At 66.8% G+C, this 27,743-nt stretch overlaps 1 protein-coding gene across 1 annotated transcript; it reads right to left on the bottom strand.

Moving 5' to 3' along the window:
• Nucleotides 1-10: 10 nt before the first annotated feature.
• On the bottom strand, nucleotides 11-27,199 carry DLGAP3 (DLG associated protein 3). The gene is given in 14 exon segments (XM_052811472.1): nucleotides 11-260; nucleotides 751-894; nucleotides 1,091-1,182; nucleotides 1,503-1,927; nucleotides 2,630-2,715; nucleotides 2,843-3,183; nucleotides 3,742-3,976; nucleotides 4,111-4,177; nucleotides 4,734-4,939; nucleotides 6,001-6,258; nucleotides 6,260-6,455; nucleotides 6,457-7,083; nucleotides 9,876-10,509; nucleotides 26,875-27,199. Coding segments are annotated over 12 exon segments (2,838 nt in total). The 5' UTR covers nucleotides 7,026-7,083; nucleotides 9,876-10,509; nucleotides 26,875-27,199; the 3' UTR covers nucleotides 11-41.
• Nucleotides 27,200-27,743: the final 544 nt, after the last annotated feature.

Raw genomic sequence — 27,743 nt, 5'->3', positions numbered from 1 at the left:
GGCCGCGCCGTCCAGTCCGGGTAGAAAAGCGGAGGCTGCGGTCACAGCCGGGTCTGCGCCTCGGGGATGTAGATCTCAATGCTGTCCGCGCTTTCGGTGGCCGAGCTCTGGCGGAAGGAGGCAGCTCGCTTGGCTGCCAGGAGCCGCTTGCGGGCCTCCTGCCGCTGCCGGTCCACCGAGTCTAAGGAGCGCTCCTTCACCGGGTGCACCTTGGAGCGTGGCGGCTTCTTTGGTATCGGGGGAGGCACCTTCTTCTCCTCCTGCACAGATAACGGGGGCTTCAGGGCGGGCACGGGGCCAGGACCTCCGGGGAACAGGCGTCCCGGTGGGCTCGGCACAGCCAGCGGGCGTGCGAGACGTGCATCTCCGTGCACGGCGCTGGCGGCGAAGCCAAAGCCACAGCGAGACGGCCCCGCGCCCGTCCTGCACCGCAGCGAGTCGCGAGGCAGGGCTGCGCGTCCCTTCGTCTGTCTGCACGGGCGTGAAGGCGTCCGCGGCGTGCTGCCCCTGCCCGGCCCTTTGCGGGCAGCGCTGCCCAGAAATGCCCAGCGAGCCATCCGCGAGACCGCGGCGGGGGAACAGCCCCTTCTTTAGCCTTGTTTTTTTTCCAGCTCTGTTTTTCAGGTGTTTGCTAAAAGCAGCTGCCAGCGACAGCCCAGCAGCGGTGGTTTGGGTGCAGGTGTGCTTGGGGAGGAGGAAGGAGGGAGAGGTGACAGGGGACAAGTGCCAGCGGCAGAGCCCTGCCCTTACCTTGGGCTCCACGATCTTCCACCCATTGGCCTTGAGCTGCTGGAGCTCTGCAAACTTCATGCTGACGTCCTCAATGGAGAGCTGCAGGAGGTCCCAGAAGCCGGCCAGGTCTTGGAAGGTGGGCACGGGGAACGCGTTGGGATCCTATGGGGACAGAGGGGCAGAGTGTCATCCACGTCCGCCTGCGGGACCTCGGCTCTGCTGCCCACGTGGCCATCCCACCTCCACGCTGCTGGGGCAGCTCTCTGTCCAGCTCTTCCCCACGGCATTACAAAGTCCCTTTTCCACTGGCTAAGGATACGAGACCCCCCCACCCGCCATGGCTGTCCCGGGCACTCACCATGTTCTGCTGGCAGAGGCGGTAAAACTGCTGCACCTTCTGGGACATGAGGAGCTGGGCGCTGCCCACGGCGCTCCGGATCTTCTCCAGGACTGGCGGGGGGAGAGCAGACAGTCAGCCCTCCCATGGGGCACGGAGCCTCTCCCCTGCACGAGGGGAACCTGCACCCCCTTGGGGTCAGCGGGACAGCCTGGGCAGCTCGGACGCCCCCCAAACCGTGTGGCATCTCCTCCCTCCTCCAGACCCCACTAGTCCCAGAGGGTTTCCCGGTGTTTCTTGTCCCCACCCAACCTCTTTAAACTTGGCAGGGGAGATGCTCCAAGGTGGGAGCACCGCAGGACCATGGCTGTGCCCTCCCCCAGCTCTACAGGACCCCCAGTCCCTCCCAACCCCGCAGACCTCCCCGACTCACTCTCCTCCGGCAGGTCGTAGTCCTCGGCCTCCCTCTCCATCTGCTGGCACCAGCCCTCCATCTTCTCCACCTCCGCCTGCAGCAGTTTGATGAACCATTCCCCGTCGCGGTGGCAGGGGGAGGCACGGCCGGAGTCGGGGAGGCTGCGGGAGCCCCGCTCCATCCAGGCATCCCGCCGGGGCACCTCCACCGTGTCGTACTGCAGCTGGTAATCCTCCCGGTACGCCCACTGCCCCTGCGTGTGCACCGTCTTGTACACCGCGTACTGCCGGCCGGACTCAGGCTCCGAGGAATGCCGCTGGAAAGGGCGCCCGAACTGCAGGGCTTTGTCCTCGGTGGCCACGGCCAGGCCGGTGAAGCCCTCCAGCTCCAGGTCCGCCTGCACACCCGCCGTCACGCTGTTGGAGCGCTTGAAGCGTGCTCGCCTGCGGAGAGCGAGAGCGCGTGGGGACCCTCGCAGCCAGCGAGGGCAGCCCCGGTGCCCCGTCCCCCACCGGGTACCATGGCGGGCAGGGGCAGCGTGAGGGATGCCCGCAGGTAGGATGGGGCTGGGGATGCCGGTCTGGATCCCGGAGCATTTGGGGCCACGGGGACAGCCCTGAGCAGCCGCAACCTGCCAGTCCCTCATCTCCTCTGCTCTTAGCCCGTTTCCATGGCTACCGGTGCTGGACCGAGGATGGAGAGAAGCGTGCACCGGAGCTGCGTGGGCACGTTGCCGGAGTTCCCCTCCGGCGGGCTGTGCAGGTCCCGGCACATGGCACTCCCACACCAGCCAAAATGTCATGTTTAGCTGCAGAAAAGCCCGAAGGTTTCATCTGCGCCTGGGCCAGGCTCAAAGCTCAGGGCCGAGCCCCAGCAGAGGAGACCCGAGCAGGGGACCCCCTTCCCCAGGCAGTCCGTTTGCAGCAGCGAGGTGCAAGGACAAAGGGAAGGCCAGATCCTGCCCCAGGTGGGGGCAACCGGCCTGGGATGGGGATGATGCAGAGCTCTGGGGGTCTCAGCCGGAGGAGAGAGAGAAAAGGTGCTTTGGGCAGTGGTGGCAAGCAGAGCTCAGGGAGTCCCGAGGGGACCCAATCCCCCAGCGCAGCGAGCGTGGCAGGTCTCAGCCCAACCCAGCCGCGCGGTACCTTTTGTCCTCCTCCACCTGCACTCCGATGGAGTGGAACTCCCTCTGGCTCCGGCTCTCTGTATCCGAGTCGGAGATGGCCTCGACCTGCCGAGGGGCAGAGGGAGAGCGCTGGAGGGCAGCCCCGAGACGCGGTGCAGCGGCTCACCGTCGCCCACACCGCTCAGGCAGGCTCAGAGCCGGCTCGGAGCCCGCAGGGGGGAGCGAAGCCCACCTGAACGCCGATGGACGGGCGCCACTTCCTCTGCCGAGCCAAGCTCCTCAGCTCCTCCCGGCCCGGGATGGCCTTGATGATGAGCGTGGAGGGCTTGGGAGCGGCGCGGGGCTGGACCGGAGGCAGGTCGAGGGCCACGGCCGTCACCTTGGAGCTCTCCAGGCTCTCGGCCGAGTTGCAGCGCGCCGCGGCATCTTTGGACCAGGCGGGGCTGCGGGCGACCTCGCCGGGCAGGTAGGTCTCGTGGGTGGACTCGGTGCTGCTCTGCGCCGTGACGGAGATGAGGGGTTTGGCTTTGGTTCCTGGAGGGATGGGAGGTGGAGCTTTTCTGTAACTGAAGGCTGTTGTGGGAGAGGCGCAGGATGAAAAGGCACGTGAAAACACAGACACTTGCTCATTTCCCGCCACGAACAGGGGCCCCGGGGGAACGCTGCCCGCCTCCGCCCGCGGCGCAGGGCTCGCAGCCCTGCAGGGTTTGCACCTCAGCTGGCTGAGATCCCGGCTGGAGCTCAGAGGGACTGTTTGGCCGGTTTATCCCCAGAAAGGGATCGGAAACCACCCCAGACCCACGCTGGCCACGCCACTGCAGCACCCAGCAAGGGACAGAGATGGGAACAGAAGCGGAGGGAAGGAGGGAAAGGCAGATGGGTGCTGGGACCACAGAGCGGCCCCCTGAGCGGGACTGAGCCGCAGGCAGGATGCTCATGCCCTGTGCCGGTGCTGAGCTGGGAGCGGGATGCTCGTGCCCTGAGCGGGATGCTCACGCCTTGTGCCGGGGGGCTGCACGGGGCGGGGGGGGGGGGGGGCAGCGGCAGCCTTTGGCAGGCGCCCAGGTTTGCAGCTAGGGAGATGCGGGGGTCCCTCACGCGGCCGAGCCCCCGCCAACCCCCGGGACTCACAAGTGCTGGGCTTCAGGATGCTGCTGGTGATGGGCGGCCCGGCGGGGGCCGACATGGAAAAGAGCGAGAGGCAGTCGTCGTCCTGGGAGCAGCCCGCCTGGATGGCCCGCAGGTAGCTGTGGCTCCGCATGCGGAAGCAGCCGGGCAGGTCCAGCGCCTCCACGGCCTGCGACTCCACCTCGCCGAAAACCGACTCGCAGACGGCCTCGAACTGGTGGTTGAGCTCGTCGTTGATCTGGGGAGAGCGGTGGGTGAGGCTGGGGGCGGTGAGCCGGGGTCGAGCCGGGCAGGAGATGCTCAGAGGAACATCCACTGCCCCCCACCCCGTGCCCCAACCTGCCCCACAGCGCCCGTGACATGGGACCCTACCTGGCCGGTGGTGAAGGAACGCCCGTAGCCCTGTCCCCGCGGGAGCATTCGCGGTGGCGTGCAGCAGCTGGGACAGTTACAGATATATGAATCAGAATAGTGCCTACTTGCAAACCTAATGAGAGACAGTGGGAATAGAAGGGATCGCACCAAAAGCAACACATTCAAGCAGAGCATTTGGAAACGCAGCCGCGGCGATGCTCCCGCCGGCCACCGCCGCTGTCCCCACTCCTAACTGCCCCAAAACGCTGTCCTGGGGGTACGGAGCCGTTCCCCAGCGGTGTGGGGCTGCCGGAGGGGTACGTGCCCGCTCTGGGACACGGGACCAGGGACGAGGAGCCAGCCTGTCACCCACTGGGACTGGGGCACATCCCAGTTGTCTCCTTTCAAACGTGCATCTTCTCCCCAACCTCTGCACGTGGCTGCAGCAGTGGGTCCCACCCCGAAGCCCAGCACAGCCACGTCCCCTCCGGTGCCCACCAAGGGGCAGGGCTCGGTGCTGCTGCGCTGGGGACCGCGGCCGTGAGCGAGGACGATGCGCCTCGTCCTCCTGGGGAGCCCCAGCCCACGGTCCCACTGCTGCCCGCGGTGCTGAGACGGGGCCGGGAAGCGACAGCCCTTACTTGGTCCTGGCCTGGTCGGCGCTGGAGGAGCGGCGGTAGCTGTCTCGCCGCGCGGCTGCCCTGGGCGATATTTTGGCGCTGGCGTCTGAGTCGGCGCTGTCTTCATCGCCCATGGCCTTGATGTAGCTGCCGCTGCGCATCCGCCGGCAGGGAATCTCCCCGTCCTTGCCCACCGCTGGGTACCCGCTCCACTCGTCCTGCGGCACCTGGAGCAGGAGGCAAGCGTGGGAGGACGCGGTGGCCCGCGGTCCCGCGGTCGGGACGCACGGCCGAGCCCCGCGCCTGCCACATGGCACGTGCCAGCCCGAGCCTGGCATGCATGCATGCATGCGTGGCCCAAACCCAGCACGTGTGCACGGCCCAGGGCCGGTGCATGTGCTGCATGGCTCCCCTGCCCTCCCCACAGCACCCCAGTGCTGCAGGGACAGACCCCGGCGGTTCTGACCCCCTGGGAAAACCCCTAAATCCAGGAGAGCTGATCCCTCCTAACAGCCACGGCTCCCCGTGCCCCGTGGGGGGGGCCGATCCTAAAACGCAGGGCGGTGCAGGCGCTCCCACCTCGCAGCCCCCCGCCCGGCAGGCACGGCTGGGCCAAATCCCACCCATGCCAGTGCAGCCACCCGGCTGACGTAGCGGCCGCTGGTCCCGCCACGCGCCGCTGACGCTAGCACTACGGGGTCCTTACCGGGCTGCAGCAGGGGGACGGTGTCCCCCGGCCCCCACGGGGAGGGCGGTGGGGACGGCACCCTGCCCTGATGCCCCCGCTGCCGGCAGAGAGAGGCCCCGGCCGCCCCCAGCCCCCAGCCAACGCGGCATTGCCGCTCCCTGTCTCCTTCCCCCGGGAAAGGGAGAGAAGAGTTAATTAGTTTTTAATTGGAAGGGGGGGGGGGGTGACCTAGAAGGGAGCCCGGTGACGAGGCAGGCGGTGGCACCCGGCCAGGCGCAAGCGGGATAAAAGCCGCCAGGAGGGAGCGGGAGCGGGAGCGGGGCTGTCGACAGCCGACGGAGCTGGTCTGACCCCAGGTCCAGCGGGGACGGGGCAGGAGATGGCAGACGGGGCTTCGCGCTGCCGGCGAGGGGACAGCGGGGACCGGCACGGGACCCCGGGGGACGGGGCACGGGTGCTGGGGACGTGGAGCAGAGCTGGAGCATCCCCACGGCGCCTTGGGCTGCTGGGATGGAGGGTGCCAGCCCCCGCTCGCCCCACGGCATCGCCGGCCGCGGTCCCCGGGGCGGCAGCCCCCCCCCAGCCTGCCTGGCCCCTCACCTGCAGGTACTGGTACGCTCGGTCTTTGGCCTTTGCTTCCTGAAGCATCAAGGTCTTCTCGGTGCCGCCGGCGCTGGGGTAGGCTTCGCGGGCCTGGCTGACGGTCATGGTGTGCCAGGCGCTCCTCTTGAGCGTCTGGCCGTCCAGAGACATGGACATGCCGGCACAGGCCAGGCATTTTCCTTCCCCGCCGCCCTTTAGACTCTTCAAGGTCAAGTCTCTGAAGGCACTTTCGGGAGCGTCCACGCAGTACCCGGGTGCCCTGCTCGGCAGCGTGCCGGCCGGACACCATGTAGCTGCTGTCGCTGTCCAGGTTGTCGTCGGAGCTCCACCAGCCCATCATCTTGGACCGGTGCCGGGAGTCCACCTTGCGGTCCTTGCTCTTGCTGCGCTTGCCGTGGCGGGACTGGTGGTGGTGGTGATGGTGGTGGTGGTGGTGGTGGTGGTGGTAGCCGTCCCCCGCGGCCGTCCATCTTGGCGCCGTTGTAGTCCCGCTTGGCCGGCGCCTCCAGGGAGTGGGACTTGGCGAAGAGCTTCTGGACGGAGTGGACGAGGTGGCGGATGCGGCTGGGGCTCTCACTGCGGGGCTCGGCGCCGCCGGCCCGGGGGTACTGCAGCGTGTGGAAGCCGTCGTGGTGCAGCGGCAGCTGCTTCTCGAACTGGTCCAGCAGCGTGGGGGGCAGGCGGTTGATCTTGCTGGCGGGGTGGGCGGTCGCCATGCATTCGTCGCAGGAGTCGTAGGGCTGCTGCGCGTGGTGCATCCTCGGGAAGGTGCTGCTGGCGCTGGCGGAGGGCGGCTCGCTCAGGGGACCGCCCGGGCACTCGCCGGCCGCGCCGGGGCTCCGCGCCGGGCAGTAGGGATGCTCCAGGGAACACGGCTCGCTGGGGCTGAGGAGGTACGGCGGCCGGCCCTCGGGGCCGTGCTGGACGTAGTCGGCGGGGTGCTGGCAGTCCTCTGGGATGCAGCGGCAGCGGTGGCCGGAGGAGGGCTGTGCCTGGCTACGCTCCCCATGGTAGCCCTTCATCGTGTCAGCACCCACCCCATAGCCTCGGCATCCTGCAGGGTCATCCCTGCGGGCTCATCTGTGGGGACAGGGACAGGCACGGCATCACGCTCCCCTCTGCGCCCCACCGCCGGCGAAACGTTGGGGCTGTCCCGCGGGAACCGACCGAGGGGGTTTGGAAGTTCCCAGGGCAGGATCCATCCCTGGCTGAGCCCCTGTGAAGCTGGGCCGGAGTGCCATAAACCTGGCTCTCCATGGGGCAAGGGGGGCACGGGGCCGGGCACCCAGGGTGACCCCCGGCTTGGCTGCTCGGAGGGGGCAGCACAAGGGGGGGGGTGGGAAGGAGAAGGTGCCGCCGGCAGCGATGCAGGCAGCACGGGGCCTGCAGACGGCGAGGGAGGACACGCTGCCATCATCGGAAACTTGTTTTCTTCTCCGACACCAAATATTATGAAGTGTTTCTCCATTAGGAAAACCGTTCTGGCTGAGTTTTTCAGCCGTTGCGATTCACGGAGCCGTTAATGAGCTGCCGCGGGGCTCGGGGGGGGCCGCGCTCTGATGTCTCCATCCAGCCCATCCTCCTCGCACGGCCCCGGCCGTGGGATGGAGACCCACGACCGGCCGCCCCGCCGGCCCCCCCCGGACGGAGAGCCAGGGAGCGGAGATGGCTATGCTGCGTGTGGGGCATCCCCACGCTGAAGCAGGAGGACAGACGGCGTCGAGCCAGGCTGAGCCCCGCACCGGCCACCGGGACGCTGGAGCTGCGTGCACCCGTGGGGGTTTGTCTTCCTTACAGTCCCTCAAAGGCTCTGCCTTTGGTATGACTGTAAATGAGGAAATTACTTATTCTCCAGTGTAGCTCGGCTAATTAACAGGCATCGTTAGTGCTCTTGTTATCATATTTGGGCAGGGTGCTGCAGGCAGCCCGTCTCCGAGACCGGCTGCAGGGAAAGGTGACCATGGGACGGTCCCCGCGACACATGGGGTCCGTTAGACACGTGGGGATTGGAAACGAGGGACACTGGGAGGGCTGGGGGGGTGTGGGGAGGGGGGGTCCATGTACCCCAAGGAGCCCCGGGAGGGGAGAGGGGCTGGAGGTCCCCGAGGGGCGCGGGGGTGGCCGGGAAGCGCGTGTTGGTGGCGAGCGGCAGATGGGGCCACGGCAGCACCCGGGGAACGCGTCTGCCCTAATAAGCCTCCACCATCACCTTCATTCCCCGCTTCAAGGCTGGATGGCTCGGTCCTGTGCCTCTCCCCCCACCCTCACCATCACGCTCCTGCTCTAATGAGGCTCCCTAATTGCTGCATCTTAACTGAAGGATGCTGCAGCCTGTTACAAAAAGAAATGCCTCCCCTCCTGGGAGAGCTGCTACGAGGAGCGGGCACAGCGGTGTGGGAGGGGGCTGCCTCCTCTGCCCTGGGATGGAGCCGGCAATTGGCAGCAGGACGGACAGACAGACAGACGGGCTCCCAGCCCTGGCTCTGCCTCCGCAGGCTGAGCTAACATCTCCTGCTCAGGGAGGGAAGCTCCCAGCTGATCCAAATATTGCCGCTGCGGCGAGAAGAAGGAGTCAAAATAGCTGAGCAGCCCGTCACCACGAGCCCGGCGGGCTTTTGCTCTCAGCAGGTGCAGGAATTAAACAAAGCTGGGTTCTGCCGGCGAGGCAGTGCCGCAGCTCTCCCGCAGCCACGGGCATTGGCGGAGCAGGGGCAATGGATGGGGACATGCCATGGTGAAGGATGCTACATCCCCGCCAGTACCAGCTCACCAAAGCCACTGGCCAGGGACCAGTCAGTCGGTTCCCCCCGCGGGTACCCTGGGGCTGGGGAAGGGGTCGGGACCGATCCTGTGGGTCTCAGCACAGGCTGTGCAGCCCAAGGTCCCCGTCCCCACGTCCTGGCCACAGGCAGAGGGCAGGAGAAGCCACCGAGCCCGCTCCTCTCCCCCGTCCAGGGTGGGCAGCGCAGGCAGGAGGCTGCCACAGGGGCAGGGGGAACCGGCCGGAGCGCGGCTCATGGGCAGACGGCCGCGGCCGAGAGCCGGAGCCGTGTCCCGCTGAAGGCCGCTCACGCTGCGCAGCCCTCGGGAAGGAGGGGATTTGCGCCACCGAACCGCAGACTCAAAAAGGAGGGGGGGAAAAAACCCAGCCCGGCTGAATTTTGTGCCATTTAACACCAGGGTAATTACCACCAGTGGGAACCTACCGCCCACACAATTATGTGCTAGGATAAACTGGAAGAGCATAATTACCATTACAAATAACTCACTTCTTGCCTTTATTGCATCCAAAGCCTGGAGAAACTCCCACCGGCGATTCCCCCACCGCCACCTTCCCTCTGACGTCGGCTCCCACCGCGTCTCTCCCTGCCACGAGGGTCAGCGCAGGGAGGAGAGGGGCCCATAGCCCCCCGGCGCTGCGGCCCCTGCCGAAATTCAGCCTCCCGCTTAATTTCCCATAGGGGCACTTGGCAGAGGCGGTTCTGCTTCCCAGCAGCCGCCCGGTGAGATCTCTGCCTTTTAGGCAGCGCCGTGCCGAGGCCCAGGGCTGCGGAGACCGGGGTCAGCACCAGCAGGAACCCGAACTTGCCTGGGACCCCATTGCACCCAGGGTCCCCCCACCTTTCCTCCAGCTCTGGGACCACTGGCGGAGAGGTGACGGGACAGCAAAAACCTCACCACAACGTCTGGGTCCGGCAAACCGCCCTGGCGCAGGGCAAGACTGGGTTTTCCAACATTTCCAGGTCAAACCTCGAGAGCTGGGGTTGGCGGTCCTGCGCCCGGGGGTGTCCCAGCCCCCTGCCCTTCCCAAGCAGCCCCAGCCGCGGGCAGTGTGTGCCGGGGTCCCGGCGAAGCCCGTCGGTAGCACTTACCGCCCAGTGCTCAGGGGGATGCTGTCCTCATGGCCCCGGCTGGCAGCAGCTCCTCCACGCTGGGTCTCCCGGGGGCAGCAGGCTCTGGGGGGGAGTGACACGAGGGGGATGAAGCCCAGGGAAGGAAAAGCAAGGGTGTTCCTCCCCAAGAACAGCCTGACCCAACTCCCTGTGTATTTTTTCAGCAGCCCAACCTTCCCTCCTCCCCCGAGGCCGCCCCGTAGGCAGCGCTGCCTGTACCGGCAGCGATGGGGATGGCTCCGCACGGCCGCGGACACGTGTTTCGCCCAGCTTAGCCCCAAAACCATCCCCAGCCCCATCCTCTTATGCAATTCCCTGCCAGCGGGCGCCAGAGCCGGCCCAGCGGCCACCTCGCCGTCGACTTTGATTTGCTCCGGATCCGGCCATATGCTCCACAAAGCCTCCTCCCGCCACCCCGGCTTTCTGGCGTGAGCAAAGCGATTTTTTTCCAGCTGCCGGCCCGGCAGAGGCACGAGCTCGGCCCGTTCTGCTTTGCAAATTAGCGCGAGGTTTTGCCAGCGCGGGTCCTGCTGGGGATCTTTATAGCTGGGGATGAAAGCAGGAGAGAACAAACACGCAGCGTGAGCGCCCGGCACCGTGTGCAAGCTGGAGCCTGGGAAAAAAAAAAAAGTGGTCTTCCCACTTAGGAGCTGAGCAAATTTGATCTACGGTCGACGGAAGAAAATAAATATGGAATACCGCCAGGTCGTTTCCACCACGCTTTTAATCTATTTACTTTTTCCCAACTCGTCGTAAGCGAGAAGGATTGTAGAAAGCAAACATTTTATTTTATTACTAATTGCTCTGTTATTTTATTAGGCTGTATTAGTAAAATTTACTCAGCCTGAAAAAAAAAGAGGGGCTTAGTAAGAGATCGCCTAATTTAGTACATAATTCTGCGACGAGTCATTATTTTCTTTAAAGTTGAATTAGCTGAAAGCAGCTCACTGATGGTTCATTAGTTGTGTCAGGCAGGGAAGAGTGTCATTAAGGAGAGGTTCGTCACCCCGGTAGGTAAGGGCTGGCCAGGGGAAGGGGAAAAGGGGAAGGGGATGGGGAAAGGGAGTGAGCAGGATGCAAAGATCGCAGCAAACGCGCTCAATTACTGTTAACGAAAGAAAACCGAGCAGGCTGCAGGTGGGCCCTGCCTGGAGAGGGCTGCGAGCGGCAGGAACCAACCGGCCGCTGCTGTAAATAAGGGATGAGGCAAGATTTTTAAAAAGTCATGAAGGACAAATACCAGCTGAAGAATTGCAAATGTGAGCGGAGCAAGAAGTGTTTACCGAGGCCGCCAAGAGGGGCCGGCAGCATCGTGCTGCCCAGCACGGCTGGCTGGCACCCTGACGCAGCCGGGCTGGGGGTGCCCTGGCACCCCGATGCCGGGGGGCATCTCCCCCGGCTCAGCCCTGCCCCGGCACATCCTTCCTCGCCGAGCACGGGTGCTTCCCGGGCACGAAACCCACGGTGCCCCGGGGCCCAAGCCCAGCGCTACCCGCCCCGCTTCGTGTGCCGGGAGGCTGAGGACAGGCTGTTCTACGGGAGGGGCAGGTTATTAAGCACATGATTAATTTTGGCACCGGCACCGGCTGCCTGACAGCTCCTTCTCCAGGGCTGGGGAGAGCGAGCGCGAGAGGTGCTGCCTCTGCTGATGCAGCGGTTGGTGGGATGAAAAATCCTGCAATGCAGCACTGCTTCTTAATGAGCCATTTGTCTTTGAGTCTTCTTGACTCATTACCATGCCGCGAGAGGGATGGGAGTTACCCCAAGTCCCCATCTGAGCAATTACTCCTGGAGCAGAGCGAGGAAATACGGCCACGACGCGACCCAGCTGCCAGGGATCCCGGCGCGGCCGCCAGCACCGGGACTCCCCGCCACAACGCAGGTGCCTCCAGCTGCCGCCGCCGCGGGGGGAGCGGGACACCCTGCCCCGCACAGCCCAGCATCACCCGCCCGGACACCCTCGTCCCCGGAGCCGATACCCCCGGGGCAAGAGCCACGCTCCTGCGCCAGGGCATGCGAGGGAGCCAGAGCATCCCGGAGCTGCCGGGGCAAAGCCAGCGGAGAAGGGAGCCTGGTGCTCCATCCCTGCAAAGCCCAAACGTGGATCTTGGCGGATGAGCCGCTTCTTCAAAAGCCCCGTACAAGTGTGGAGAGGCCGGGGCTGGCAGCCAGCGCCCGTGAAGAAGTTGGCCGAGAAGGAAAGAGGTGGCACGGGGAAGGGGCTGTGCCAGCATGCCCGGGTGGGCACGGGCAGAGGCAGGGGTGGCAGGGGTGAGCTGCCCCAAGGCACAGGCACCTCCGGCCCCCTCGGCCCCACAGCGATGCTCATCCTGCCCATGGGAGCCGGGACACGGCACACAGGGAGCCAGCTGCCAGAGGTGGGACCCCACGGCCGGCGTGGCAGGAACGGCGAGTTGGGAAACCACCCTGGAGGGACCCCCAGGCCAGGCAGGGCCCCGGGGACCCCAGCCCACGCCAGCTGGCACAGGGTTCATGGGCACCGTGCCGCACGGATAAGCACCCATCACCGGTTATGCCCACGGACAGCTTCCCTCCCACGGACGCACTTGACATCTGCCCGTGCTGCCTGGGGCCGGCAGCAGCCGGCACGCTCCCCCAGTGCCCCTCCAGTGCTTGGTGGAAAGGGGGGACGTGCAGGTGACCCCGGGGAGCCCGGCAGGACAGAGAGCCGACGTGAGACCAAGGCGCTGGATGTTCACCTGCGGCAAAGGGAGGGGATAAGCAGGGGCATCCCCCCGCGTCGCGCTCACCCTGGGGGCTCTGCTCACGTCCCCACCGGGCACCTTGCTCCAGTGCCCAGCAGACCCCCAGGCGAGTGGTGGGGTCCAGGGATCCCCCAGGAGTTAGACCTGCCCCCACCGGAGGACCCTTTCCAGGCATCTGGGGGCCATGGCAGCCCCCCCAGGCGCTGCTGGCTGTGCCAGGGTCCCCAGCTGGCTGAACCCCATTTCCCCACCACCCCCCCAGCTGTGCCATTTCACCCTCCCCACCCACATGCAGCACACTGTTGGAGCAGGACGGGCCATGCTCCCTAGGCTTAAAAAGCCACTTATCTCCCCAGCCACACGGTGTAATGACTTAAGCCAGGGATCACGCCAAAGCTGCTTTGGGGAGGTCGGGGCGGCATGGTGTTAGCACCGAGCGCGGCAGTGGTGACGATCTCCGGCCGTCCCCTGCCCGTCCCTGCCGAGCCCTCGGGCGGGCTGGCCCTTCCATCCCTGGCTCCGCTCCCGCCGGGCGCTCAGCCGTGCCAGGGCTCTCACTTGCCACTGGTGTTTCTCCGTGCCCCGCTTTCCCCGGCACGCGGCACCCTCCGCTCCAACCTCAAATAACACCCATCCCAACCGGTTCCCTTTGCAGCACCGTCCCTTCCCACAGCTCTTCCCACAACGTGGCCGCAGGGGCCAGGGTTTCCAGCAAGCAGGACCTGGGAACGGCGAGGAAGCAGAGCCCTTGGTTCCCGTGCCGGCAGGGATGCTCCGGGCCACCGTGCCCCATTCCCAGGCTGCATCCCACCCGCGGGGCCAGGGCTGGGACAGGCACAGTGAGCCCGGGGCTCGGCACAGCCCAGCTCACCAGTGGAGGACCCAAACTGCTGCTTTAATGGATGGGCTTAATTTGCAAAGCTGATGAAAACCTAAATATTTAAATACATAATTCTGCACAATGCTCTTAGCGCAGGCCTGGCGCGGGAGCAGAGCGAGGGGGGGGTACACGGCTGGTGAGCCAGGGGCACAGCGGGGATGGGGGGCATTCTGGTGGGACCACGTTGGTCACCCAGGTACTGGCATCCCCATCATGCACAGCATGGGGACAGCGCACGCCCTCACCCCCACAGCGGGCAGCGCAGGCAGGGCGGGTGCCACGGGGTGCTCTGGCCATGGGTTACTCTGCCGTGGGCACCGGGGTCCTGCTCCGCCACCAGCCTCCAAAGCATCCCACAGGGAGATGTGGGGAAAGGGGAGCGCGGTCCGAGCCAGGGAGCTGCAAAGGGTGGTGGGACAGGCCCCTGCAAAGATTACACTACCGATATTCCTGCTACAAGAGCTTAGAGATAAAAGAGATTTACAGGATTTACCAGCAATACAAATTGAATATTTAATTTTAGCTGCAGGGGAGGAGTGGGGGCTCAGCCCCAGGGGCACATGGAGGTGTGCGGGCGGTGGGTCCAGGGGCTGCCCTGCCTCCCGGGGAGGCATTTCCAGCTCTCAGGGGAAAACCGATGCCAGAGCTGACACCAGGGACCGGGCAGCTCCGTGCTGGTGGGACCGGGCACCCTCTGCCCAACCTGCCCCTAATCCCACCAGCCGCTCGCCAGCTGCCAACTGTGCGGCACAGCCTCCGCTGCCACGTGGGAGCTCCTGCAGGATCGTCCCCGGACGAACCACGTATGTGGCCCCAGTGCCAGGGATGCTCCGGGGGGGCCTCAGAAGGGGCTCTGGGCCCCGCATGCTGCCCATGGGCCAGCCCAGAGCCAATGCTCGGCTGCTGCTTGCTTCGCTGTACTTCCCCCCTGCCCTGATGAGGATGTCCCCAACAAGGCTGTCCCTGGATGAGGATGTTCCTGGATGAGGCCGTTTGCCAGCCAGGGCACGGACCCTGCCAAAGAATGGGGCTGGAAGCAGCAGGAAGGGATGATGGAGCTGAGCACTCTCCGCGACGGGGTGGAGAAACCCCAAAGGGCACCTGGCCACCCCCTGCAAGGCCAGAGCAGGGGCAGGGGCCAGGCAGCAAGAGCCCCCAGCCACCAGTGGGGACGGGGCTACTGGCTGGCCCCGAGCCCCAGCACGGGGGTCCCCACGGTGCCACCGAGCCAGGTGCCCGTCCTGCCTCGCCACACCACGGCCGGGCGTGCAGCACCGGTGCGGGTGCCGCCACGGGGCGGGCTGGGGGAGGATGGTGGAAGATGAATGAGGGAGTCGGGAGGCTAATGGCATTGTCTGGAAAGTAGGTCGTGTGCTGAGCAAAAAGATATTTATATCAAAGCTCGTTCCCCCGCAGAAGCTCCCGAGCTGGGCACAGGCAGCACCACGAGCCCGAGACCGTGGTCCCGGCACCCCGTGGGACCCCACACCCCCACAGGACCCCCTGCCCGGCCCCACACCCAACTCTGCCATCCCGGGTACCCGCAGCCCATCAGCCCCAGGGTGGCGGCACCAGTGGGTGCCCCAGCTGCACCGCTCATGGGGTGGCAATGCCGGAGGTGAAGTTATCCCGACGGAGCAGGAGCCGCGGCAGCTCTTCGCCTTTGGCTGACCTGGCTGCAGGCACCCGGCGATGAATGGTACTGGGTTATTTTTATTTTAATGTAACCTTTGCCGAGGCGTAATATTCCCATGGATGCTCCCCAAATGGGTACAGCCAGCCTGCGCCAGGATGGTCACAGCAGGTCCTGCCCAACTCAGCCCTGTGCCGGCTGCGGCACTGTGGCCCCTCTTCCCGCACCCAGCCCCGGCCATGCTCCTCGCAGCCTGCATCACCCCTGTCCTGAGCTTCAGCCGGGTCTCAGCCTTGTTGCAAACCTCAGCTGCCTCCTTTCCCGCTGAGGGGAGACCCGTGCTCCGGGTCCCCTCCCTCACACCTCCGACCTTCCCAGAAAAGCCAAGAAATCCCAGCAAGCCCAGATGGAGCCAGTGTCTGCCAAGAGGTTTTGCCCCCTCCAGCCATCCTGCACCAACGGCTGTGGACATGACCCAGCCAGCAGCCCCGCGGCCATCCAGCCCCGCTTTCCTGTCCCCATCCCCATCCCGTGCCTGGGCAGCCTTGGATCCAGCACGGGAGCAGGTTCATTTCCCGTAATAGCTGCGTCAGCTGAATTTACAGCCTCGCTCCGAGTTATTAATAATAATGGCCTCACTCTTAAGTAGGGCTTTTCATCTGCCTCAGAGCCCTTTCCAGAGGACGTCTGTGGCATTATCACCATTTTATTCTCGTTTCAGCGGGCAGGAGAGTGAGACAGAGAAGGGACGGCCATGCCTGCTGCCAGGCAGCCGAGTCAGGGTGTGCAGCGTATGGCCCCACGGGGAGCCCGGCCATGAAAACCCCCGGGGAGGCTGGAACGCCCTGGCCCGGCGGGAGGCAGCCACTGTGCTCGGGCTCATGCTGGCCGCCCTGCAGTGATTTACACCGGCAGCAAGCCCGGGCCCCGCCGCGCAGATAAATCCACTTCAGGCAGCAATAAACCAGCATCACCGCATCGGTAATCCGCAGCGTTCCCACCGTGGTGAAAAATCGAGGGGCAAGGCGCTACCGCTGCTGCTCACACGCTTGTGCCAATAAATCCCGGTCCTGTGTCAGCAGGGGCACTGGGAGGTCTCCGGGGTGGAAATCCCTGGCGGAGCCGGGGACGGAGGAGTGGGTGCCACTGGGCACCCATGGGAGATGCCAGCAAGGGAGACCCAGGAACAGAGCACCGGCCTGGGGATGGCAGCGGCACACGGGACCCGCAGCAGCCACGTGGGACCAAGGACATCCCTGAACTGCCCCTCACGCATCCCCCCGCAATGCCCACCCGCCCCGGGCAGCACCGACGTCTCCGTGCCACGCGCCGCAGTGGGGCTCTATCAGCAGATTTATTTCCCTGTAAAAGCGCTTTGATCTGAAGTTATTTTTTGTTTACTAGCAACAAGGTATTGTAAATACATCTTTGCCGATAATTATAGAGTCTGGGCGCACACCTTAATCTCCATAAAATATCAGATGCTACAATTTGCCTGATTTAATGAGATTGGAGGCTGATAAGCCGCTGAGGTAAGCTGTAAACTTGGGGGGGAGGAGGGAAATTATTGCAAATGTGCTAAAACGCCTTCATCCTCCTCCTCCTCCTGCCGCTGCCACGTGCCCAGCCCAGGAGCATGTGCCCAGCCCCATAGCCCCCTGCCCAGCTCCCAGGGTGGGCCCGGGCTGCGCCGCAGCAGCTTCACGCAGGGATGGGCATTTAGGGCAAACGGAGCTTTTTATACAATTTACCTCATTAAAACTCCAAGAGCTGAGAGCAGCACCGAGGCCTCACCGAGCCGCCCGTGGGGCTGCAGCCGGGGGCTCTGCCTCAGCACGCTCTGCACCCCGTGGGCCCCGTGCCATGCCGGGGAGGGTAGGCAGCACGGCACTGCGGCCGCGGTGCCAGGCTGGGCAGAGCTACCAGGCTGGGGCACAGGCAGGTACACGTGCACACGTGCACGCTCCCGTGCCGGCAGCATGCACGGCCGTGTGCCGGCGGAGGTGCGAGGACAGGGTCCCGAGGGGGTGCGGGGGCACGGCCGCGCTGCCCAGAGAGGTGTGCACGCTAGCATCCCACGCTGTGCAGGGATGCGTGTGTGTGCATGTGTGTCCATGCGTGTGCAGCCCTGCCTGGCACCACCGGACAGGCCAAGGATAAGCTGGGGCTGGGGGGGGGGTCCATGCCGGAGGGGGCCTGGCCCACGGGGAGCTGCACGCCCAACGCCACCCACCTGCGTGTGCACGGCCGTGCCCTCGCCATGTCCCTCCCCAGACATGGGGGGGGTCTGTGCCACCATGTCCCAGGTGTCCGGGGTGGGGGTCCCCCTCCCACAGTGATGGGGGGGCCCTGCCTGGAAAGCAGGAGGCTCCTCCCGGTAACGAGCACCACCGTTTCCACAGCAACCTTAAAGGCCTACAGCTGCTGCCTCGCTAACGAACCTGCACTGGTAGCATTCCCCGGGGGACACCGAGCACCGTCCCCCTGCCCATCACCCCGGCCTTGGACCACGGCACCCTCTCCCCCCACCCACCAGCCCCCAACCCGTCTTCCCCAACTGGCTTCTGGGCTCACCCGCAGCCCCCCTCCCTGCACCAAGACCCCCAAAAGATGCAGACCCCTTGCACCAAGTGGGACGGGCACTCCTGAGCCGTCCCTGCTCCCGCCCGGACGGGCACGAGGGGCTGGTGGTGACCTACAAACGTCAGGCTGATGCGTTAATTAATTTCCCTCTTCCTCAGGCCGTTATCAGATGGAATAAGACATCACCTGAGACTGTTAATTGGGCTAATTATTCCAGTTTCAGATTTTAAATAATTAGTTACTGTTGTCTCCAGCCTTAATTCCACAATTTTCTAAAAAGGTCTGGTGGATCCCAGCTCCCGAAAGCCACGAGATGGGGCAGAGGAGCTGCGGTGGGGGCCCAAGTTCACCGAGCCCCCCGTGCTGGCTGGGGACACTGGGGACAGCACAGTCCCCACCAGTGCCATGGTGGGAACCCACCTTACGCTCACACTGGAGCTGGCAGGAGAGGGACGTCCTCTGCCTCGACAGCAACAAAAGGAAACCAGGAGAGAGAGGGGGAGATGAAAGCAGAGGGTGAAGGATGGGGGGCCGGGAGGAGCCCTCCCCAGCCCCCTCCTCCCTCCCTACACTGAAACGGTGATGCCTGCTTCAGGCTGAGCTCCCCCCGCCAGGCCGAGCCACAGTAAACCCCCCCCCAGCAGCGCCCAGGTCCCCCCGGGTACCTAATTCCTCCTCGTTTGAGGTTAGACTCCCCAAGGGGAAAATCTCAGCCCAGCGTTTTCAACAAATGTGATTTCCCCACGGGGCTTCCCGGCTGTTCAGCGCGGAGACACGCACCGTTCGCACAGGACGCCGGGCAGGAGCGCGGGCCACGGGCAGCACCCACCCTGCAAAGGGTCACGGCGGCCAAAGCGATACCTGGCGTCCATGGGCTCCCCGCAGGGACCACCCGCCACCCCGTCCGGGGCATCGGCAGAGAGACGGGTGCCTGCCCGGGTGGCACGTGCCGGACGGAGGGAGAAGCCGAGCCCGCTCAGCCCCCCAGCCTCATCCTCTGAAGGAACGCCATGCTTTCTCACAGCCTCATTCCCCGCTATTAATAGCCTTCACTAGCCTCCTCGGGAGCCATTTGCATATTTGATTGCAACTCCGAGGCGGGGCAGGGCCCTTCAATCAGCTGCTCCCGCAGCCTCATTTGCATGGTTTGACATTTTGTTCTGGGAGCACTGACACCGGCACCGTGGTGGGGGACACGGCTCGGGGGTGGAGGGGGGCGCAGGGTCCCCAAACAGCAGCGCTGCCCCGGCCGCGCCGCATCGACCCCCCCTGCGCCCACCCGGGCGCACCCAGCAGAGCCGGCAGCACCTCTCCGGCCTGCCCCAAACCCGGCAGGGCGGGATGGAGCCTCGCTGGCCCACGTCCCCGGGTGTCCCGCTCTGCCCTGCCCCGCTCTCCCACCCCGACCCCGTCCGACCTGCGCGGCGGGGGCAACCGGCAGCGCCCGGCGGCGGGCGAGCCCTGCCCGGCCCGGCAGGCAGGGAGCGGGGCGGCTGCCGCGTCCCGCCGGCCCTGTCTGCCGCTGCCGCACATCAAAGGGCTGGGGCAGGCCGGGACGTCCCCAGGGGAGCGGGGGGGACCCCGAGCCCCCAGCGCGCCCGGCGGGACCCCCTGGGGGGAACCGAGGAGGGGTCGGGACGCGCTGCCCCTTCTCCCGTCCGGGCGGGCGGCGCCGCCGGGATCAGCACCGCGGACAGCGCCCGCCCGCCGCGGCCACCGCGGCCACCGCGGCCACCGCCGCCACCGCCACCCTGGCCACCACTGCCACCATGGCCACAATGGCCACCACTGCCACCCTGGCCACCACTGCCACCATGGCCACAATGGCCACCACTGCCACCCTGGCCACCACTGCCACCCTGGCCACCACTGCCACCATGGCCACCGTGGCCACCACTGCCACAATGGCCACCATGGCCACCACTGCCACCATCGCCACCACTGCCACAATGGCCACCACTGCCACCATGGCCACCACTGCCACAATGGCCACCGCGGCCACCATGGCCACCACTGCCACAATGGCCACCACTGCCACCACTGCCACCATGGCCACCACTGCCACCATGGCCACCATGGCCACCACTGCCACAATGGCCACCACGGCCACCATGGCCATCATGGCCACCATGGCCACCACTGCCACCATGGCCACCGTGGCCACCACTGCCACAATGGCCACAATGGCCACCACTGCCACAATGGCCACCACTGCCACTATGGCCACCACGGCCACTATGGCCACCATGGCCACCACTGCCACCATGGCCACCGCGGCCACCATGGCCACCACTGCCACCATGGACACAATGGCCACCACTGCCACCATGGCCACTGCGGCCACCATGGCCACCACTGCCACAATGGCCACCACTGCCACAGCCACCACGGCCGCCACAGCCACCACGGCCACCACAGCCACAACTGCCATCACACCGCCCGGCAGCACGCACCACAGACAGCCGCCCCACAGCCCCGCCACCAGCCCCTCTCGCAGCCCCAGGCCAGGGACGCGCCAGGCGGCGGCAGGAGGAGCCGGGCGGCTCCAGGGCCCCGGGCAGACACGGCCGGGAGCTGTGTCCTGGGACGCCCTTGCTTCCACCTGGCTCTTGGCATCACTTGGCAGGAGAAAACAACCCAGGGTGAGGCGTGGGATTGAGCCTGAGGATGATGGGGATCGGGAGAGGGCTCTGCTACTTCCCTCCCTCCTGCCTCAGTTTCCCCTCCAAGAAAACACAGCGAAGAATACAGGTTCGTCTCATGGAGAGGCAAGGTGGTGGGGGAAAACCATGGAAAGGCAGAGAGGGACCCGACTGCCACTGTGACTGTGCCAAGGAGTGAACCGAAGACAGGCAGGCCTCGACGCACAGATGTCAGCACGAGCTGTGCCGCTCCCTGGCAGCGGGGCCGTCTGGCAGGCAGGCAGGCAGGCAGGCAGGCAGGCAGACCCGGGGCTCCCTAGTTCCATCCATGGTCCAACACACAGACACCACAGAGGGGACCCCCGTCTCTCGCACACATGGAGGTGCAGCCCTGCCCCGCTCCCCACGCTGCCGGGACACGCTCAGCCCAGTCACCCTGGGACTCTGCTCCCTGCTCTGCTCTCTGGAATTCAACGGGCAGGCAAATGAACACCCACCCCACGGGGGGCTCAGGCAAGGCCAGCACGTACCCCCAGCTCTGAGCATGCAGCAAAGCCTCCCACACACAGAGCCCACTCCCTCCTCCCTTTCCCTGCAGCCAGCCACGGACCCCAGCGCTGCACGACTTGGGGACAGCCAGCGCAGCGTGGCCCCGTTCAGAGCTGGGCCTGGAGCAACAGGGTCTCACCTCCCTCATCCTGAGCAAACGCCCGAACTGAGACCACCCCAGGGCTGATGGCGTGTGGTGGGTTGACCCTGGCTGGACCCCAAGGAGGAGCTCAGCCCAGGCTGCCACCCGCAGCGCGCACAGCCCCAGCGCACGCAGCCCCCGACCCCGATGTGCACAGCCCCTGGCCCCCAGCCCCAGCACACACCCCGCAACGTGCACAGCCCCCGGCCCCAGCAGACACAGCCCCCAGCCCAGCGCAGGGCTGCAGGGAAAGGGAGGAGAGACTTCTGGGCTGGGAGCTCCCCATCCCGGCCGGGCGAGCTTCAAGGCTGTGCCGAGGCTTGCCTGGGCAAGGGCTGGCTGGGAGCCATACGCTGCACACCGAGACGAGGAGGTGGCTGCCAGGGAGGAGGACTCGGCCAGGAAAGGGTTAGGAGCGGCTCTGCGCGGGGGTGCGGGCTGCCGGGGGGGTTCCCGTTCTGCCTGGGCTGGGGGGACTCGGCTGCACCAGCACCGCTGGGCACAAAGCGGGGCTCTCCCTGGAGAGGGGCTCTGCAAAGCATGGACCCCCCCCGTACAGAGCCAGGCCCGCTCCCCTCCCGCCCAGCAGCCCCTTCGCTTGCCCCCACCGCCCCACTCACCCTGCCGCTGCTGCTAAGCCATGAAGTTGCCCGTCTGGGCTCGGCGGTAGCCGGAGGACGGAAGCGGCGCGGTGGCTGGCTTCGCTCTCTTTCTGCGAAATCCCTGCGAGCTGCCCATGCCCAGGCTAGGCCACGCAGCGTGCGGCTGCTGGCCCGGCCGGAGGCGTCCCCGGGGTCACGGCCACCCAAGGTAGCGTGGCAGTGGCCACGCTCCCAGCGCCTGGGCCAACGCCGGCACCTTCCAGCCGGCGAGAGGCGGTGGCGGAGCCGGCGCCCCTGCACGCTTGGGACACACCCACGCGCGCTCCCCGGCGCGCTCCGGCCACCCCCGCACACAGCCACGCACCCCCGGGAAGGGGCTGCCCACGCCAGCAGCGCCCGTACGCCCACGCACCGCCCCGCTGCATTGCCACGCGCGGACGGACAGACACGCAGCCCCGCTCGCCCGGACGGACACACAGCCCCCGGACGGACGCACGGACGCTCCGCACCGCTGCATCCCTGTGCACCTGGATGGCCACGCGTGCCCGGCTGCTCCCGCACCGCCGCGGTGCTGCGTGCCCCGCACCCTCGCTGCTCCCACCCCACTGCGTCCCCACGCCCCACGCCCACGCGCTCCTCTGCACCCCGCAGGCACCTGCGCGCAGCCCTCGCCCCCGCCAGCCCCCCGCACACCCGCACCCCCCCGGCACCCGCCGCGGCTCCCCCAGCACAGGGCTGTCCCCAACTCCCCCCCACCCAGAGAGGGCCCGGGGGAGCCCGGGGCAGATGCGTGTCGTGACATGGAACACCGAGACCGTCTCTCGGCTCGGCTGCACCAGTGGCACCGACGGCACCGACCTGGGGCGCATCAACCGCCGCTGGGTCTCCCCCCGACCCACGGGCTGGGGACACCGACGCAGCTGAGCTGCACCACCACGGCGGGGGCTGCCACATCCAAGACACGCAGTGTTTCCCCAGTAACAACAAGTTCGCCATCCACAAACCGATGGGCCCAGGGCTCCCAGTCCCACCACAGCCCCTCCAGCCCCTTGGGGAGACAGGGGGTGCCCCAGACCGAGGCCACAGCGCTGGAGATGGGACACCAGCAGGTCCCCCACTGGGAGTCACGCTGGGATTCGGTACCTTCAGCCTTCACAGTCCTCTCGCTCTGAAGCGGCACCCCCACACGCCCACAGACAGGCTGTTCTCCCGCTCGGCTCTGCCCACCAAAAACTTCAGCTAATTCCCAGCCCAAACAGCTCCCGGCCCCGCCGGGGGAGAGGGCCAGGCAGGCAGCGAGACTCCTACCACCGCCGCCTGCCACCCGAAGCTGCCGGTTTAAGGCCAAACAGACCCTCGGTGAAACGCCGAGCGCTGGCAACCATGCCACAAACATCTGCTCTTCCAACAGCATCATGATTCACAGGCTATTAATTGGGGCTTGGCAGCGCTGGGAAGTGTTTGCATCCCCTGGCTTCACTCAGAGCCACAACTCGCTGCTGACGAGGTCCGTGTGCCGGGGAAGGAGCCAAACCCAGCAACGCACCGGCCGCAGCGGAGCTGCGCCAGGACAGGCACGCGGGGCACGGTGCCCAGCTCCCGCACCCGCCGCCCAGCCCCGCGGGACCAACGCAGAACGAGCCCCAGGAAAGCAGCAGCAGCGGCGCTCCGTGCTTGCCAGGAGCGGCCGGCACCGCCGGCACAGCACCACGTGGCAGCCCCAGCGCCCACCGGCCCCAGGTTGCGGCGGGGAGGCTGCCTGCTTTGGCTCCCACCCGGCCGCGCGTGGCAGGATCTGTGGGTGCTGGTGATGCTCTTGCAAGTGTCCGGCTCCAAACAGCGCCGTGTTTCTGTAGGGTCTCCCGGCTGCCTCCGTGCACCGTGCTGAGCGGCTCGCTCCCCAGGGCGCCGGCATCGCCTGCCGCCGCGGCTTCGAGGGGAACCACAGAGCAGCACCCTGCTTGGGCAGCACCAGACAAAGGCTGTGAAAAGCCTCCTCCAACAACAGCCAAGAGATATCTGGATTCAGAAGCTGATTAGAAACCATGTCATGGCTCCTTCCCGCTCCAGCATTTGGGGAGGAGTGAGCTGCCGGGGGGGGGGGGGGGGGGGACGTGGAAAATCTAATTAGGATTGAGGGCAGGTTGTAGAGGCACTGACACAGGAGCTGCGGGAGCACAGCTGGTCACGGGAGGGGGACACCGGGCACCTGCAGCACCCCCAGCCCCACAGAAATGGGGAAAGTACAAATTAATTCTCCTTAATCTGATGGCCACCTGCTCTGCTGCCACGTGCCACCGCCACGGCTGGCAGAGAGCAGCCCAACCTCCCCGTGGCTCGGCTCGTGTGACCGTGGCAGCCGTGTCCTCCCCGTCCCCCCACGGCCGACACTGTACGGCCCTGGGGACGAGCTGCTGGGCACTGGGCAGGGCAGGGGGAGCAGAAGGAGCTCGATCCTGCCCAGCTTGGGGGAGGTGAGCGTGGGGTGCTGAGATCAGAGCCTTGCCCCCTCCTTGGATCCCAGGTGACCCCCCTACGCTGCTGCTCGGAGGGGGACCGGGCATCACAGGGCCATCGAGAGGGCCACAATCCCGAGGCCACTTTGGCAGCACAGGCATTACACCCGGCTCCCGGGGACGGCAGAGCCCCGAGGCCACGCTGAAGGGCGCTACGCAGCGTCGGCGGCACCGGGCACCGCTCGGCACGTCCCCGTCCCCTTGCCTTCCGCTGGCACCTGCCGTGCCCCGTGCCACCTGCACCGGGGGGATGTCCTCCCCCCTGCGAGGGAGGGAGGCTGCCACCTCCAGCCACCCCATCACCGGGACGTCCGCCGGCACACGTCCAACCGCGCACCCCCGGCCCCCGGCCCTCCCTGCGAGTCCCCCGGCTGCCGGCACGTCTCGCCTGCTATTCTTAGCTCTCCAGCGCTGCGCTCTCCCGGCAATGGCACCGTATATTACTATTATTGCTGGCTGCCAACGTCTTGAAGCAGGCAGCCAGGATCGTGGTGGGGCTTCCACACCCCTGGTGACCTGTCATTCGGTCTCTGCCGAGCTCTGGTCTTCAACAGGCTATTTCAGGAAATCCAATTTGATGGGCAGAAGGAGCACGAGCCACACGTTCAGCTCCTGAGCAGGATCCAGGCTCCTCGCGTCGCTGCTCAGATCCAGATTTTAGCTTCGCCCGTGATGGCAATAAGGGCCAAGAGTCACCTTTGGCTCCAGATCCAAATTTCTGGCTGGGTGGGATCCAGGGTTTCAGATCAGCTTGTCGGAGAGACACAAGCGTCTGCAAAACCTGGATCTGGAGCCCCAGCCCCAGCCGCAGCAGCACCACCTGGGCACGAGGCCCCAGCGCGGGGCCTGATCCTGCCCTCTCAGATGGGCAGACCCATGGAGACTTACGCAGCAGCACAGCCACCAGCCTCGGGGCTCCCGCACAGGCCCTGTGTCCCGCAGGTCCCGGCACGGCTCTGCCTCCAAGCTACTGGTGGAGAGGCTGAAGGAAAGGTCCCCCCCGGACCCCCCAGCCTGGGCTCCCCACTGCCCTCCGCTCCCTCCCCGTGCCTTGCCCAGGCGGCCAGGGGCCAGGCGGCAGGAGGGCTGGGAGGGCTGGGTGCTGCTCCTCCAGCCCACACAGCACAAGCCCTGGCTCTCGGGAGGGAGGTTTGGGCACTGAGGGCTCGGCACCAACTCGCCCAGGCTGGATGGGGATGCCGTGGTTTTGTCACCCCATTCTCTGCAGCAGGGATGCCCGGAGCCGGTCCTGGTGCCCAGGCTCGGTGGGGTAACAACGCCCAAGGCAGCCTCAAACACAGCTCACGGCTGTGCTGCCCCGTGCCGGTGCTCTCGCTGCCCCCGCAGCCAAGAGGGGCCCCTCCAGCTCAGATGCTCCACGGTCACTTTGATGGCTATTTTTTTCCCTCTCATCCCTGCCGGCGCTCGAATAATGCTTTGAAAGGGCTCCCATGCCTCCTTCCAACCTCCTGAGCGTGGCCGTGGCCGTCTCCCTGTGGCCATCCCCCCACTCCATCCCCCAGCAGACAGGGTCCTCAAGGTCTGGGAGCCACGGACGTGTGTGGGATGACAGTGGGAGCACAGGGGCGAGGAACCCAGATAGATGGGAAACGACATCCATTTCCTAAAGGAGAATCTGCGCTGCTGGCCAGATCCTGCACTGATTTACACCAAAGGAGGCCACCTGCTCCCAGCCTGGGCTCCCACGGGGGCAGCCGGCACCCAACAGCCCTGCTCTGTCCCTTCCTGCCCACTCGGAGCTTTGTGCCCAGCCCCGAGGAGCAGGCGGGGAGCCCCTGTGGGCAGCGTGGCCCCGCACCCTGCGAAGGAGGTGACGTGCAGGGCTGGATGGTCACGGGATGGAGAGAGACGAGCGGTCCCAGCGCCAACTTGCTCTGCAGGTTTGGCACAGGGTGGAGGGACCAGACTGGCTCTCCCAACAAAACCCAACCGTCCGGGAGAAGAAAGGCGACGAGAGGAGACGGACGCCCAGACCCAGACCCCCCGAAAAGCTCCCCTTCTTGCCTGCCAGGCTGGGTTGTACCACGAAGCCTGGATGTGCGGCGAGAGTCACAGCTCGGCTCTTGCTCTGCAGCAGCTCCCAGCACCCACCGGCAGCCCCGGACCCGCACCGGCCCGGCCGGCACACGGCTCCCGCACCCAGCGCCAACCCCCCCCAAGCTCACAGGCTGGCGAGAGGGGAGACCACCGGGCTGGGGAAGGGTCCTGGGCCTGCCCAGCCCTGGCCCGAGCCCTCCGCAGCAGGAGAGCGCCAGGATGGCTGGCATCGCCTTCGGGGGAGAGGCTGGAGGGGCCGAGAGCTTCAGCCCCTTCCCCAAAGCCTCAGGCAGCAGGAGATGGGGGGGATGCCCGCACCGCTCCTCCCGCCCCCGCCGGGGGACCCTGACCCGCCGCGCTGCCTGAGCCGAGCCCCGCGGGGCCGGTGAGATGCCCCCAGCCATCTTGCCGGCTCCCCCCCCCCCCCCCCCGGCTCCCCCTCGCCCAGCACCCGCTCGCCGGGGCTGGATGGGTCCCTGGGCGACACGTCTCGTCGTCGTCCCCGGAGCCTGTCCCGCACGGCCCCGGCGCCCCGTTGGGGAGAACCCCCTTCCCCCCCCACCCCCGCTGGGCACCCCGGATCCCCCGGGACGGTGCCCCACGGCGGCACTGCCCCCCCCCCCCCCCCCCCCCCCCGCCGCTCTTACCCCGCTCCCGCCGCCTACATCCTCCGGCCGCTGCCGGGCGGTTCCCCGGCGACCCGGTCGGGCTGTTCCCGGCCCGGCTGGTCCCGGAGCGGTTGGGTTGCGTTGGGTTGATGCCGGTTGGGATGATCCCGGCGCGGCCCGGGCCGGCGCCCCGCGCGTGGGAGCGCGGCGGGCGGCAGCATGCGAGTGGCGGCGGCCCCGCAGTGCAGCGCGGATGGGCGCGGAGCGGTGCGGAGCGGTGCGGAGCGGTGCGGAGCGGGGCCGCCGCCGCCGCCGCCGCCGCGGCGCAGCCAAGACACGGCGGTGGATTTTCCCCGGGAGTCAGAGCGGGAGGCGGCGGCGGCGGCGGCGCAAGATGGCTCCGGTGCGGCTCTGCCGCCGCCTCCCGGCGCACCGGGACCACCGGGCCAGAGCGCGGAGGGGAGCGGGCGGGGGGGGACCCACGCGTGAGGCCGGGGAGCTGCCGCCGGTGGGGCACGCCGCGTGGGCTCTGCCCCGCGGTGCTGGGCTGGCAGCGGGAGAGGTGGTACCCACCCGTGGGCATCCCCCCGGGGCGGCGGGGGCACCCCGGGACCCCCTCACCCACCCCTGCCCGTGGCCCACGCTGCCTGCCCGGGACGTGCCGGGGTACCGGGACAGCCCTGGGGTACCGGGACAGCCCCGGGCAGGGTGCAGCCCCTGGGGACCGCCGGCTGCCGCCCACCCAGCAAGCCCCTCGCACCGCGCTGTGTAATTTGCTAATAATAATAATTACGGCGCGCGTGGGTTAGAAGTGCAGCGGAACAATAACCCGGTTAACGCCTCGCTGCGCGCGGTGGCGGGAGCCACACCGCGGCACGTGCCCGGCCCTGGCACCGTGCCGGTCCCGA

Source organism: Harpia harpyja, chromosome 16 (assembly GCF_026419915.1).
Source record: "Harpia harpyja isolate bHarHar1 chromosome 16, bHarHar1 primary haplotype, whole genome shotgun sequence".
NCBI lineage: Eukaryota > Metazoa > Chordata > Aves > Accipitriformes > Accipitridae > Harpia > Harpia harpyja.
The sequence above is the reverse complement of the archived record's forward strand: the minus strand, read 5'-3'. Positions and strand labels throughout refer to the sequence as shown.